We start from the raw sequence: 13,916 nt of genomic DNA on the forward strand, positions 1-13,916 counted from the left end.
ACCTAAATCCAATTGAGAACTTGTGGGGTGACATCAAAAAAGCTGTTTCTGAAGCAAAACCAAGAAATGTGAATGAATTGTGGAATGTTGTTAAAGAATCTTGGAGTGGAATAACAGCTGAAAGGTGCCACAAGTTGGTTGGAGAAATCATGAAAAACTGTGGTTATACAACTAAATACTAGTTTAGTGATTCACAGGATTGCTAAAAAAGCAGTTTGAACATAATAGTTTTGAGTTTGTTGCGTCAACAGCAGATGCTACTATTATTGTGAACCAAGGGCGTAGGTTTGGTCTCAGCTTTGGTAGGGACAATACCACCCCCCCCCCCCCCTGCTCACCACCATCACCCCCTAACCCACTCATACCATTAGACGCACAAGTACAGCATAATACATAACATATGATGACATAATGCTGAATAATTTAGGCAAACAAACAAATAGCTTAAATAACAATATTGCACCCAAAATCACGAATCTATTCTATAGGCCTACACCTGAGAGAACAAAACAACAACAAAAAAAAAAATACTTGTGGAGCTAACAAAAAAAAAAAAAAAGTTTTTGCAAACAAGATGTATAATCTATTCTCTTCATCAATAATGCAGTTGTAGGTATCTGGCAACCTAATTTGCCAAAAAAAAGGGCTTTCCAATGATATATATGGTGTATTACGGTAAACGTAAGCCTGTGATGTCATAACGCAGAGGAAAAACACGGAAGTTTCACACTAGTGCGCCGCTGATTCTCATTACCGTAAGTTCTCATGTAAGCCCTCACTCTGAAAAATTTCAACACTGACAGCAAGCCAAGAACCCGTGCTCTCCAACAGTGTGCTATATGTTGCATATATTACGGTAAAGTGCGTTCGGTGACTTTTGAAACGAGGCAAAAGTATGAAAAAGAGCGCAAAAGTGACAGAAAAGTACATAGACAGACAGCAAACATAAATGTAGTATTTGAGGAAAAGGCAGAGTGTTAGTGTCATTTGTGAAGGTGTGTGCAGTTTATTTTAAGTGTGGTGCACAGCATTGTTCGCCTGCCCCGCCCTTCTTGTTTTTCTGCACCGGAGCAGTGTTGCCAGATATGAAATATGAAACTATCGTACCAAAACCTCAAAATTATCGTATTTTGGGAGAAATTATCGTACACAAACGAAACGCATACAACGTAGCTATTTTAGCGTTTTTTTTTAATTTACAAAGAATTTTATGTCACATTTTTAAACAGTAATTATAGTAATGGGGAAACTATGGCACAAAAAGAACGCAAATGCACAAGCAAGACTGTGAAGTAACACAAACGTGTTAATTACCAGACTAGAAAGAGTCGAATTCAACCTCCAGGTCGCTGTCGTCATCCGATGCCACTTGTGCAGATTTTGTTGAACACAGAAAAAATGTTGACACCTCCATAAGGAACTTGAACTTTTTTTTTTATTCTTCTTGTATATCTCTTTGCTCTTGTGTTTTGTTCGTTTGTTATTGCATTTGTTGAAATACAGTTTCGAAAAAAAAAAGATGTTGTTTGGGGAATCTTCCTGTCACGGTACAGATTGGATGGAACTCATTACTTTGTATGAGAGGGGGCGGGCTTTCAAATGACTGTCCCGGCAGCCCAAAGCCAGCATTTGATGCCGCCTGAGTGCAACACCTGCAAAATGATTCTTGGGTGTCAGAGAGAGATGCGTGTTTGGGCAACCAACTGAAATTATCGTACATATTGGGTTTTTTTCCCATTATTGATCATACATCGTACAGAGGGCAAAACAATCGTACAAATACGATAATTATTGTACATCTGGCAACACTGCACCGGAGCCACCCATCCTCTGCGCTCCGGGACCTCCCACTTTACAAATGAAGCGCTGCCTGCCACGAGATGCGCTTTGTTTACGTCCATGTGAGAAGAACGTGAGCCAATGAAATTGCAACATGGTAACCCTGTCACTCTGGCACGTCGAAAACAAAACGTGACGACTAAAATTATAGTATCGAGTTCGCAAAAAAATAGTGAATGATTTTGTTATATAAACAAAAATGCTCAATATTGGTAGGGACTATTTTGCCATCCCAAAATATTGGTTGTGACTTGTCCCTATGGTCCATATGCAAACCTACGCCCCTGTTGTGAACACCCCCTTTACTACTTTTTTTTACTAATAGCCCAATTTCATAGCCTTCAGAGTGTGCATATCATGAATGCTTGGTCTTGTTGGATTTGTGAGAATCTACTGAATCTACTGGTACTTTGTTTCCCATCTAACAATAAGAAATATACTCAAAACCTGGATTAATCTTTTTAGTCACATAGCACTACTATTATTCTGAACACTACTGTATAGAATCTGCATTTGTATAAAACCTAGACAGCTTAACTCTAGTGAGATGCAATCTGTGCAGCATCTTAAACTGGATTAGACTGTGCCTGAGACAGAGTGAATACGCTGTACAGCATGTTAGATAATATCGGTGCTAATTCTGTATTTTGTTATATTATGCTCTGTAATCAAGTATTTGCTTTTGTTTAGAAGTGCCTGGAACCTGGTTCAAAGTCTCAATAGAAGACTTAAGTTTTACTTCCATTATGCAAGTGCAAGTTTCAGATAAAGGAGGGCTTCCTCTGTCTGTGGGGAGCCAGTAGGATTAGGATTGTGAGACTAAAACCCACCCAGTGTACCACCTACATTGTCTTGTATAAAAACCAATTGTCCTCCATGTTCGGGGTCTTTCAGAAGATGGAGTCTGTGTGTGGGCTGTGTCTCTGGGGATCCCGGCCTGGTTTTCAGCGTGACATTCAGTAAATTCAAACTGAGGAATATATTGATTTTGTTCTTTGTAAGGGGCAGTATCTACAATAAGAATCCGGGAGGATTAGCAATTGGTGCAGGTGACCCAGAAATAAAACTGTTCCTGGAGAGGTTTATTTTAACCGCCTGGTTATGATGATGGACCAAACCATTTTTTACAAAAAAAAAAAAAAAAAAAAAGGTACCTTGATCGGGTGAGCAGGAAACCCGTTATAATCGAATTTCTGCGATATTGACAGGTGGATTGATGGTGGAATATTTTTCCTCTCTCTTTCTTTCGTTCTTGATATTTACAGTAATTTTATTAGTTGGGGAAAAGTCCGGTCGTGGTTCGTTTGTCCAGCCAAAGCTGAGAATGGTGCAGCGTTCTCGTATCGGAGGAGTGGGAGATCCTCCATGCCGGAGGTGAAGAGCTCCGATGAGGGAGGAATTATCCAGGAGTAATTCACCTTGGTAATAAGTACCGACTTTATTTTTCATAATGTGAGGTGGCTTCCCATTACAGAGGGACCACCGATGGTGTGAATCCCTCTGTTCGGTTTTGTGGGATTTGTTTGGGTGTAGGACAGTGAGTTTGGGGTAAAGTTTGTTTTTGGGACAGTGTTTATTTGTTAGATTAGATTAGATTAGATAGATAGATAGATAGATAGATAGATAGATAGATTATCATTACAAGTGCAACAAAATTTCTTCACACCCAATCACAGTTATTCCAAGCTGAACATAATAATGGCACACATCACAATTAAAACAACCATATGTATATACATTTGATTGTTTATGTGCGCTAAACTTTAAAACAGTCCGTCATAGTCCGTCAGTGTTGGACTATGGCTGTATAGTGTGTGGGTCAGCTTCTATAACATCATTGAATCATCTAGAGTGGTTCAAAATCAAGCCCTTCATCTGTGCTGTGGAGCCAGTTGCAGCCATTCAGGTTGAGATGGAAGACCTCTTCACCTGAGGCTCTGGTGTATTGGAAAAACTTACAGGGACATGGTACTAGCCATATGACCCAGTCAGTGTTATCACCCTGTCAAGAGAGACTGCTGGTATCAGAAGCTTTGGGTGGATAATCCAACAGAAGGTAGAGGATATGAACCTTAACACCGTTAAGATCTCACATACTGTAGTCTTCCCAGTGACATCTCCATGGTTGTTCACAGATCCACACATTGACTTAGGGCTACTGGAAGAACGACGTGAGAATATGGTGGACAACGGTAGGGTCATGTGTTTTCTGTGCGAGACGTACAGTGAGACTACTTGTTTTGTATGTCGCTATTACATGCATAAATTCAGGTTGCAATCTTTGTAGAGAAAACCTCAGGCCACTTTGAGTGTGCATCAACTACAACAAGGTACATGCAGTCAAGGAAAGGTCCTGCGTAATCCATATGCATATGTTGCCAAGGCTTGGTAGGCCATTCCCACACATGTAATGGTGCTGTTGCTGGTGACTTTTGGGTCTGTTGAAACACACTGTATCTCTTGGCCATATGTTCCAGGTGTTCATTGATTCCAGGTGACCATACAAAGCTTTGTGCCAAACAAGTCATTTTCACTATGCCTAAGTTTTCCTCATGTAGCACAATCAGCACTCTGGGACGCAGTTTTGGTGGTGCAATTACCCTCGCCCCCTGCAAAATGTATCCATGATGCACTGTGAGCTGATCACGGCAACTGAAATATCGAGAACCAGTTCTTTTTGGGTATCATTAAGAAATGATTCGATCCACCGTCATCAATAGCCTTTTTGCTTAACGATACCCTTATCGGTCCTTCAGAGCGGCCTTGATTTTGAAGGTGTTTGTTGGGAAAATGATCATTTTTCTACATTGATTACAGATCCTGCAGCAGCTCTGTAATCAACTGCTGCTCATACATGTCAACCCCTTTGAGGATCCACCTGTATAACCAAGTGATAAAATCCATAAAATCAACACAAAATCCTTATAACCTCCAAATCGCACCAAAATCAGTTTTATTACAGTACACACAACCGCATGGCACATAACTGGGGTTTTGTCCATATATTAATAACTAACACCAGGGATCTTCATGGGCTCTTTTAAGGTGGAAGTCCTCCACAGTTAAATTCTCTTGCTCCACAGTAAAATCGCTAGGTATTTTGTACAAACTCAATATATTTCCCTTGAATATAGTGTCACACAGCTGTTCTACTTTTACAGAAACAAGAACTCACAGAGTAACAGATCACTGCTCCTAACAATCTTTGGCCCTACCATCTAAGGCAGTTCTGCCCTACGATTGGATATTGGAAAACCATGTGATGGTGAACCAATTCCAATTGGACGCTCACATTGCGCACATCATCACACAGCTTCTATGAGGAGTACAAAGATGGTGGATGGCTGGCTGAAAGTCTGCGGAGTTAAGAAAAACAACAGTTAAATAAATTTACAACAGAAAACCCTAGTAGAGAAGCTTGAATCTTTGACTGGACTGGGTTGCTTGACGTGAGGACGTTTTGCTTCAAATCACAGAAGCTTCCTCAGCTAAAATTCTTGCTCTGGTAGTCTGACTTCTGTCTTGACTCTTGTAGAGAAGAATAAACCAGAAGCCAACAAAAGCTGGAGTTTTTTAACCTAACCAGACCCCTCCTACCGAGAGGCTGACTGCTATAGGTTAGTGACTAAACAATAGCTCTAATTAGCACCTATTGTGCTCTAGTTAGCACCCTCCTAATGACAGGACGGAAGCCTCCCCTGATGGCTCCCTTGACGACTCTCTCCTGATGACGTGAATGACTCATTACCATGAACAAAAGACTGAAACTGCTTTGACCTGAGTACCACATTGTAAACAGGGGACAAAGCGTGTCTGAGACCCGCTCCGCGGTTAAGGCTGGGTTTCAACTGTTTTACAAAGAATGCTTCCTTGACACCTCTCTCAAACCATTTCTTCTCTCTGGCTAAGATTTTAACTTCCTTGTCCTCAAACTTGTGGTTAGTGTCTTTCAGGTGGAGATGAACTGCAGACTGAGGTCCACTGGCGACCTCTCTGCAGTGCTGGTATAGCCTCTTGTGTAAAAGTTGCTTCATCTTACCTATGTAGTGTTCATTACAGTTTTCCTGACATCTGATATAAACACTACATTGCTCTGTTTGTAACTAGGGATCCTGTCCTTAGGGTGAACTAATTTCTGTCTCAAGGTGTTGACTGGTTTAAAGTAAACTGGGATTTTGTGCTGTCTCCATCTGCAAGTACACCTGTGCAAGATCAATCTTGGAAAACTGCTGACCCTGGCCCAATTCCGCAAAGATGTTATCAATATGTGGTATGGTAATGTTCAGCTTTCAGGACCAGACTGATGGTTACCTTAAAGCAGGGGTAGGCAACCTGTTCCAGAAAGAGCCATGAGGGTGCAGGTTTTCTTTGCAGCCACTGACTCCACCAGGTGATTTCACTGATTAACTGATTCCATCTGCTCAAAGTGATATTAATCAGTAAAATCACCTGGTGGAGTCAGTGGCTGCAAAGAAAACCTGCACCCTCATGGCTCTTTCTGGAACAGGTTGCCTACCCCTGCTTTAAAGTCTCAGATGCGTGCCGAGCCACGAGCCACTTCTCTTAACTATGGTAACTACTGGTGTAGCCCACTCAGCCCTGAGCCGCACCTCAAACAGAGAGAAAAAACAGAATCAAGCATCAGAAAGACAACAAATACAGTAGAATTTGTCAGCACTAAGCAACAAGAAAAGCAGAAGAAATACTAAGGTGATCGCCGTAATGAGAGTTTAGTACCAGCAGGGGGAGGTAACGAGGCCAACTGCTGTTAAAGGCCGAAGAAGAAGAAGCTGCTGCCCTCACTGTCGAAACGGAATGGCGGCTTTGGCAGAAACCATGGAGGTAAGGACGCGAAAAGCACTTTAAACAATCGATTTTTAAACCATGTTCCAGGAAACGCGGTTTGAAGTCGGTTTAGTAAATAGATCAGGCTTGAATATACTTTGTGCCCATCACTTAGTGAATGACTTACGTCATTCTCTGCCCTTTGTTTATAAATTAATATGCCTTTATCGCTAAATTAGACTAATATTATTTTTTTTTAAATATTCCTTTTTGTGGACCTTCAGAGAGTCAGTACCTCGTATTTTGTTTTTTGAACAAACTTGTTCCGATCCGAGAGCACATGGAGCTAAGGTGTTAGCTGCTGAGGCTAGTTAGCTCATTAAAACCTCTGATTCCGTTTCTGCTTCTACTGTCAAACAAGCCCAAATTTAAAATGACACCGTACAACCAGCGGCAGACTAACGGCTCTTTGGGCCGGAGTTCAGCTCAAAGTCTGTAAGTTTTTGGTTTTAGGAGGCTGTTGAGGCCTGAGAAGTGCGTCACACCGGGAAATGAGAATTAACTACAATCTGAATAAAATATAACAAAGAAACTGTATAAAATCACAGCTGACGGTCTGTACAGTGAATTAACCACAGTCTGAATAAAATATAACAACGAAACTATAAAATCACAGCTGACGGTCTGTACGATGAATTAACCACAATCTGAATAAAATATAACAAACTATATAAAATCACAGCTGACGGTCTGTACAGTGAATTAACCACAATCTGAATAAAGTATAACAAAAACTATATAAAATCACAGCTGACGGTCTGTACGGTGAATTAACCACAATCTGAATAAAGTATAACAAAAACTATATAAAATCACAGCTGACGGTCTGTACGGTGAATTAACCACAATCTGAATAAAATATAACGAAACTATAAAATCACAGCTGACGGTCTGTATGATGAATTAACCACAATCTGAATAAAATATAACAAAGAAACTATATAAAATCACAGCTGACGGTCTGTGCGGTGAATTAACCACAATCTGAATAAAATATAACAACGAAACTATATAAATCACAGCTGACGGTCTGTACGGTGAATTAACCACAATCTGAATAAAAATATAACAAAGAAACTATATAAAATCACAGCTGACGGTCTGTACGGTGAATTAACCACAATCTGAATAAAAATATAACAAAGAAACTATATAAAATCACAGCTGACGGTCTGTACGGTGAATTAACCACAATCTGAATAAAATATAACAACGAAACTATAAAATCACAGCTGACGGTCTGTACGGTGAATTAACCACAGTCTGAATAAAATATAACAAAGAAACTATATAAAATCACAGCTGACGGTCTGTACGGTGAATTAACCACAGTCTGAATAAAATATAACAACGAAACTATAAAATCACAGCTGACGGTCTGTACGGTGAATTAACCACAATCTGAATAAAATATAACAACGAAACTATAAAATCACAGCTGACGGTCTGTACGGTGAATTAACCACAATCTGAATAAAATATAACGAAAGTATAAAATCACAGCTGACGGTCTGTACGGTGAATTAACCACAATCTGAATAAAATATAACAAAGAAACTATATAAAATCACAGCTGACGGTCTGTGCGGTGAATTAACCACAATCTGAATAAAATATAACAACGAAACTATATAAAATCACAGCTGACGGTCTGTACGGTGAATTAACCACACTCTGAATAAAAATATAACAAAGAAACTATATAAAATCACAGCTGACGGTCTGTATGGTGAATTAACCACAATCTGAATAAAAATATAACAAAGAAACTATATAAAATCACAGCTGACGGTCTGTGCGGTGAATTAACCACAATCTGAATAAAATATAACAACGAAACTATATAAAATCACAGCTGACGGTCTGTACGGTGAATTAACCACAATCTGAATAAAAATATAACAAAGAAACTATATAAAATCACAGCTGACGGTCTGTACGGTGAATTAACCACAATCTGAATAAAAATATAACAAAGAAACTATATAAAATCACAGCTGACGGTCTGTACGGTGAATGAACCACAATCTGAATAAAAATATAACAAAGAAACTATATAAAATCACAGCTGACGGTCTGTGCGGTGAATTAACCACAATCTGAATAAAAATATAACAAAGAAACTATATAAAATCACAGCTGACGGTCTGTATGGTGAATTAACCACAATCTGAATAAAATATAACAACGAAACTATATAAAATCACAGCTGACGGTCTGTACGGTGAATTAACCACAATCTGAATAAAATATAACAACAAAACTATATAAAATCACAGCTGACGGTCTGTACGGTGAATTAACCACAATCTGAATAAAAATATAACAAAGAAACTATATAAAATCACAGCTGACGGTCTGTGCGGTGAATTAACCACAATCTGAATAAAATATAACAACGAAACTATATAAAATCACAGCTGACGGTCTGTACGGTGAATTAACCACAATCTGAATAAAAATATAACAAAGAAACTATATAAAATCACAGCTGACGGTCTGTACGGTGAATTAACCACAATCTGAATAAAAATATAACAAAGAAACTATATAAAATCACAGCTGACGGTCTGTACGGTGAATGAACCACAATCTGAATAAAATATAACAAAGAAACTATATAAAATCACAGCTGACGGTCTGTGCGGTGAATTAACCACAATCTGAATAAAAATATAACAAAGAAACTATATAAAATCACAGCTGACGGTCTGTACGGTGAATTAACCACAATCTGAATAAAATATAACAACGAAACTATATAAAATCACAGCTGACGGTCTGTACGGTGAATTAACCACAATCTGAATAAAATATAACAACGAAACTATATAAAATCACAGCTGACGGTCTGTACGGTGAATTAACCACAATCTGATAAAATATAACAACGAAACTATATAAAATCACAGCTGACGGTCTGTACGGTGAATTAACCACAATCTGAATAAAATATAACAACGAAACTATATAAAATCACAGCTGACGGTCTGTACGGTGAATTAACCACAATCTGATAAAATGTAACAACGAAACTATATAAAATCACAGCTGACGGTCTGTACGGTGAATTACCCACAATCTGAATAAAATCTTAAAAACTATATAAAATCAGAGCTGACGTTCTGTACGCAAAATTAACCATAATCTGAATAAAATATAACAAAGAAACTATATAAAATCACAGCTGACGGTCTGTACGGTGAATTAACCATAATCTGAATAAAATATAACAAAGAAACTGTATAAAATCACAGCACCACAATCTGAATAAATTATAACAAAGAAACTATAAAATCACAGCTGACGGTCTGTACGGTGAATTACCCACAATCTGAAAAAAATCTTAATTATATAAAATCACAGCTGACGTTCTGTATGCAAAATTAACCATAATCTGAATAAAATATAACAAAGAAACTATAAAATCACAGCTGACATTCTGTATGCAAAATTAACCATAATCTGAATAAAATATAACAAAGAAACCTATATAAAATCACAGCTGACGGTCTGTACGGTGAATTAACCACAATCTGAATAAAATATAACAAAGAAACTGTATAAAATCACAACACCACAATCTGAATAAATTTTAACAAAAACTATAAAATCACAGCTGACAGTCTGTACAGTGAATTAACCACAATCTGAATAAAAATATAACAAAGAAACTATATAAAATCACAGCTGACGGTCTGTTCGGGAATTAACTACAATCTGAATAAAATATAACAAAGAAACTATATAAAATCACAGCTGACGGTCTGTATGGTGAATTAACCACAATCTGAATAAAATATAACAAAGAAACTATATAAAATCACAGCTGACGGTCTGTATGGTGAATTACCCACAATCTGAATAAAAATATAACAAAGAAACTATATAAAATCACAGCTGACGGTCTGTACGGTGAATTAACCGCAATCTGAATAAAAATATAACAAAGAAACTATATAAAATCACAGCTGACGGTCTGTACGGTGAATTAACCGCAATCTGAATAATATATAACAAAGAAACTATAAAATCACAGCTGACGGTTTGTACGGTGAATTAACCGCAGTCTGAATAAAAATATAACAAAGAAACTATAAAATCACAGCTGACATTCTGTACAGTGAATTAACTGCAATCTGAATAAAAATATAAAAAGAAACTATATAAAATCACAGCTGACGGTCTGTACGGTGAATTGACCACAGTCTGAATAAAATATAACAAAGAAACTATAAAATCACAGCTGACGGTCTGTACGGTGAATGAACCGCAATCTGAATAAAAATATAACAAAGAAACTATATAAAATCACAGCACCAGAATCTGAATAAAAATATAACAAAGAAACTATATAAAATCACATCTGACGGTCTGTACGGTGAATTAACCACAATCTGAATAATATATAACAAAGAAACTATAAAATCTCATCTGACGGTCTGCACGGTGAATTAACCACAATCTGAAAAATATATAACAAAGAAAGTATACAATCTCATCTGACGGTCTGTACGGTGAATTAACCACAATCTCAAAAATATATAACAAAGAAAGTATACAATCTCATCTGACGGTCTGTACGGTGAATTAACCACAATCTGAAAAATATATAACAAAGAAAGTATACAATCTCATCTGACGGTCTGTACGGTGAATTAACCACAATCTGAAAAATATATAACAAAGAAAGTATACAATCTCATCTGACGGTCTGTACGGTGAATTAACCACAATCTGAAAAAAATCTTAATTATATAAAATCACAGCTGACGTTCTGTATGCAAAATTAACCATAATCTGAATAAAATATAACAAAGAAACTATAAAATCACAGCTGACATTCTGTATGCAAAATTAACCATAATCTGAATAAAATATAACAAAGAAACCTATATAAAATCACAGCTGACGGTCTGTACGGTGAATTAACCACAATCTGAATAAAATATAACAAAGAAACTGTATAAAATCACAACACCACAATCTGAATAAAATATAACAAAGAAACTATAAAATCACAGCTGACAGTCTGTACGGTGAATTAACCGCAATCTGAATAAATATATAACAAAGAAAGTATAAAATCACAGCTGACGGTCTGTACGGTGAATTAACCTGCAATCTGAATAAAATATAACAAAGAAAGTATAAAATCACATCTGGCGGTCTGTACGGTGAATTAACCGCAATCTGAATAAAATATATAACAAAGAAAGTATAAAATCTCATCTGGCGGTCTGTACGGTGAATTAACCGCAATCTGAATAAAATATATAACAAAGAAAAGTATAAAATCTCAGCTGGCGGTCTGTACGGTGAATTAACCGCAATCTGAATAAATATATAACAAAGAAACTATAAAATCACAGCTGGCGGTCTGTACGGTGAATTAACCCCAATCTGAAAAATATATAACAAAGAAACTATAAAATCACAGCTGGCGGTCTGTACAGTGAATTAACCGCAATCTGAATAAAAATATAACAAAGAAACTATATAAAATCACAGCTGACGGTCTGTACGGTGAATTGACCACAGTCTGAATAAAATATAACAAAGAAACTATAAAATCACAGCTGACGGTCTGTACGGTGAATGAACCGCAATCTGAATAAAAATATAACAAAGAAACTATATAAAATCACAGCACCAGAATCTGAATAAAAATATAACAAAGAAACTATATAAAATCACAGCTGACGGTCTGTATGGTGAATTAACCACAATCTGAATAAAATATAACAAAGAAACTATATAAAATCACAGCTGACGGTCTGTATGGTGAATTACCCACAATCTGAATAAAAATATAACAAAGAAACTATATAAAATCACAGCTGACGGTCTGTACGGTGAATTAACCGCAATCTGAATAAAAATATAACAAAGAAACTATATAAAATCACAGCTGACGGTCTGTACGGTGAATTAACCGCAATCTGAATAATATATAACAAAGAAACTATAAAATCACAGCTGACGGTCTGTACGGTGAATTAACCGCAGTCTGAATAAAAATATAACAAAGAAACTATAAAATCACAGCTGACATTCTGTACAGTGAATTAACTGCAATCTGAATAAAAATATAAAAAGAAACTATATAAAATCACAGCTGACGGTCTGTACGGTGAATTGACCACAGTCTGAATAAAATATAACAAAGAAACTATAAAATCACAGCTGACGGTCTGTACGGTGAATGAACCGCAATCTGAATAAAAATATAACAAAGAAACTATATAAAATCACAGCACCAGAATCTGAATAAAAATATAACAAAGAAACTATATAAAATCACATCTGACGGTCTGTACGGTGAATTAACCACAATCTGAATAATATATAACAAAGAAACTATAAAATCTCCTCTGACGGTCTGCACGGTGAATTAACCACAATCTGAAAAATATATAACAAAGAAAGTATACAATCTCATCTGACGGTCTGTACGGTGAATTAACCGCAATCTGAAAAATATATAACAAAGAAAGTATACAATCTCATCCGACGGTCTGTACGGTGAATTAACCGCAATCTGAATAAAATATATAACAAAGAAAGTATAAAATCTCATCTGGCGGTCTGTACGGTGAATTAACCGCAATCTGAATAAAATATATAACAAAGAAAGTATAAAATCTCATCTGGCGGTCTGTACGGTGAATTAACCGCAATCTGAATAAAATATATAACAAAGAAAGTATAAAATCTCATCTGGCGGTCTGTACGGTGAATTAACCGCAATCTGAATAAAATATATAACAAAGAAACTATATAAAATCTCATCTGGCGGTCTGTACGGTGAATTAACCGCAATCTGAATAAATATATAACAAAGAAAGTATAAAATCTCATCTGGCGGTCTGTACGGTGAATTAACCGCAATCTGAATAAAATATATAACAAAGAAAGTATAAAATCTCATCTGGCGGTCTGTACGGTGAATTAACCGCAATCTGAATAAAATATATAACAAAGAAAGTATAAAATCTCATCTGGCGGTCTGTACGGTGAATTAACCGCAATCTGAATAAAATATATAACAAAGAACGTATACAATCTCATCCGGCGGTCTGTACGGTGAATTAACCGCAATCTGAATAAAATATATAACAAAGAACGTATACAATCTCATCCGGCGGTCTGTACGGTGAATTAACCGCAATCTGAATAAAATATATAACAAAGAACGTATACAATCTCATCCGGCGGTCTGTACGGTGAAT

The 13,916-nt window shown here is 36.8% G+C and overlaps 1 protein-coding gene and 2 long non-coding RNA genes across 4 annotated transcripts in view; 2 read left to right on the forward strand and 1 right to left on the reverse strand.

Annotated features, from left to right (window-relative positions):
* The first annotated feature begins 6,562 nt into the window (after window positions 1-6,562).
* The window catches only part of prmt1 (protein arginine methyltransferase 1), a 37,759-nt gene continuing 30,405 nt past the window's right edge, over window positions 6,563-13,916 (forward strand). Inside the window, exon 1 of the mRNA XM_034165567.1 lies at window positions 6,563-6,681. Within this exon, the coding sequence (XP_034021458.1) occupies window positions 6,655-6,681 (27 nt within the window). The 5' untranslated portion in view covers window positions 6,563-6,654. The remainder of the gene's footprint in view (window positions 6,682-13,916) is intronic.
* LOC117506031 lies at window positions 10,634-12,257 on the reverse strand. Of its 2 annotated transcripts, none has more exons than XR_004559341.1 (3): window positions 12,150-12,257; window positions 11,577-11,802; window positions 10,634-10,778 (listed from the first exon to the last, which is right to left on the reverse strand). It is a non-coding gene; the product is annotated as an uncharacterized LOC117506031 (long non-coding RNA). The 2 variants fall into 2 exon arrangements; XR_004559342.1 differs by lacking the exon at window positions 12,150-12,257 and adding an exon at window positions 12,013-12,075.
* Window positions 11,561-11,844, forward strand: LOC117506033. The gene is made up of 2 exons (XR_004559344.1): window positions 11,561-11,648; window positions 11,692-11,844. It is a non-coding gene; the product is annotated as an uncharacterized LOC117506033 (long non-coding RNA).

Source organism: Thalassophryne amazonica, unplaced genomic scaffold (assembly GCF_902500255.1).
Source record: "Thalassophryne amazonica unplaced genomic scaffold, fThaAma1.1, whole genome shotgun sequence".
Classification (NCBI taxonomy): domain Eukaryota; kingdom Metazoa; phylum Chordata; class Actinopteri; order Batrachoidiformes; family Batrachoididae; genus Thalassophryne; species Thalassophryne amazonica.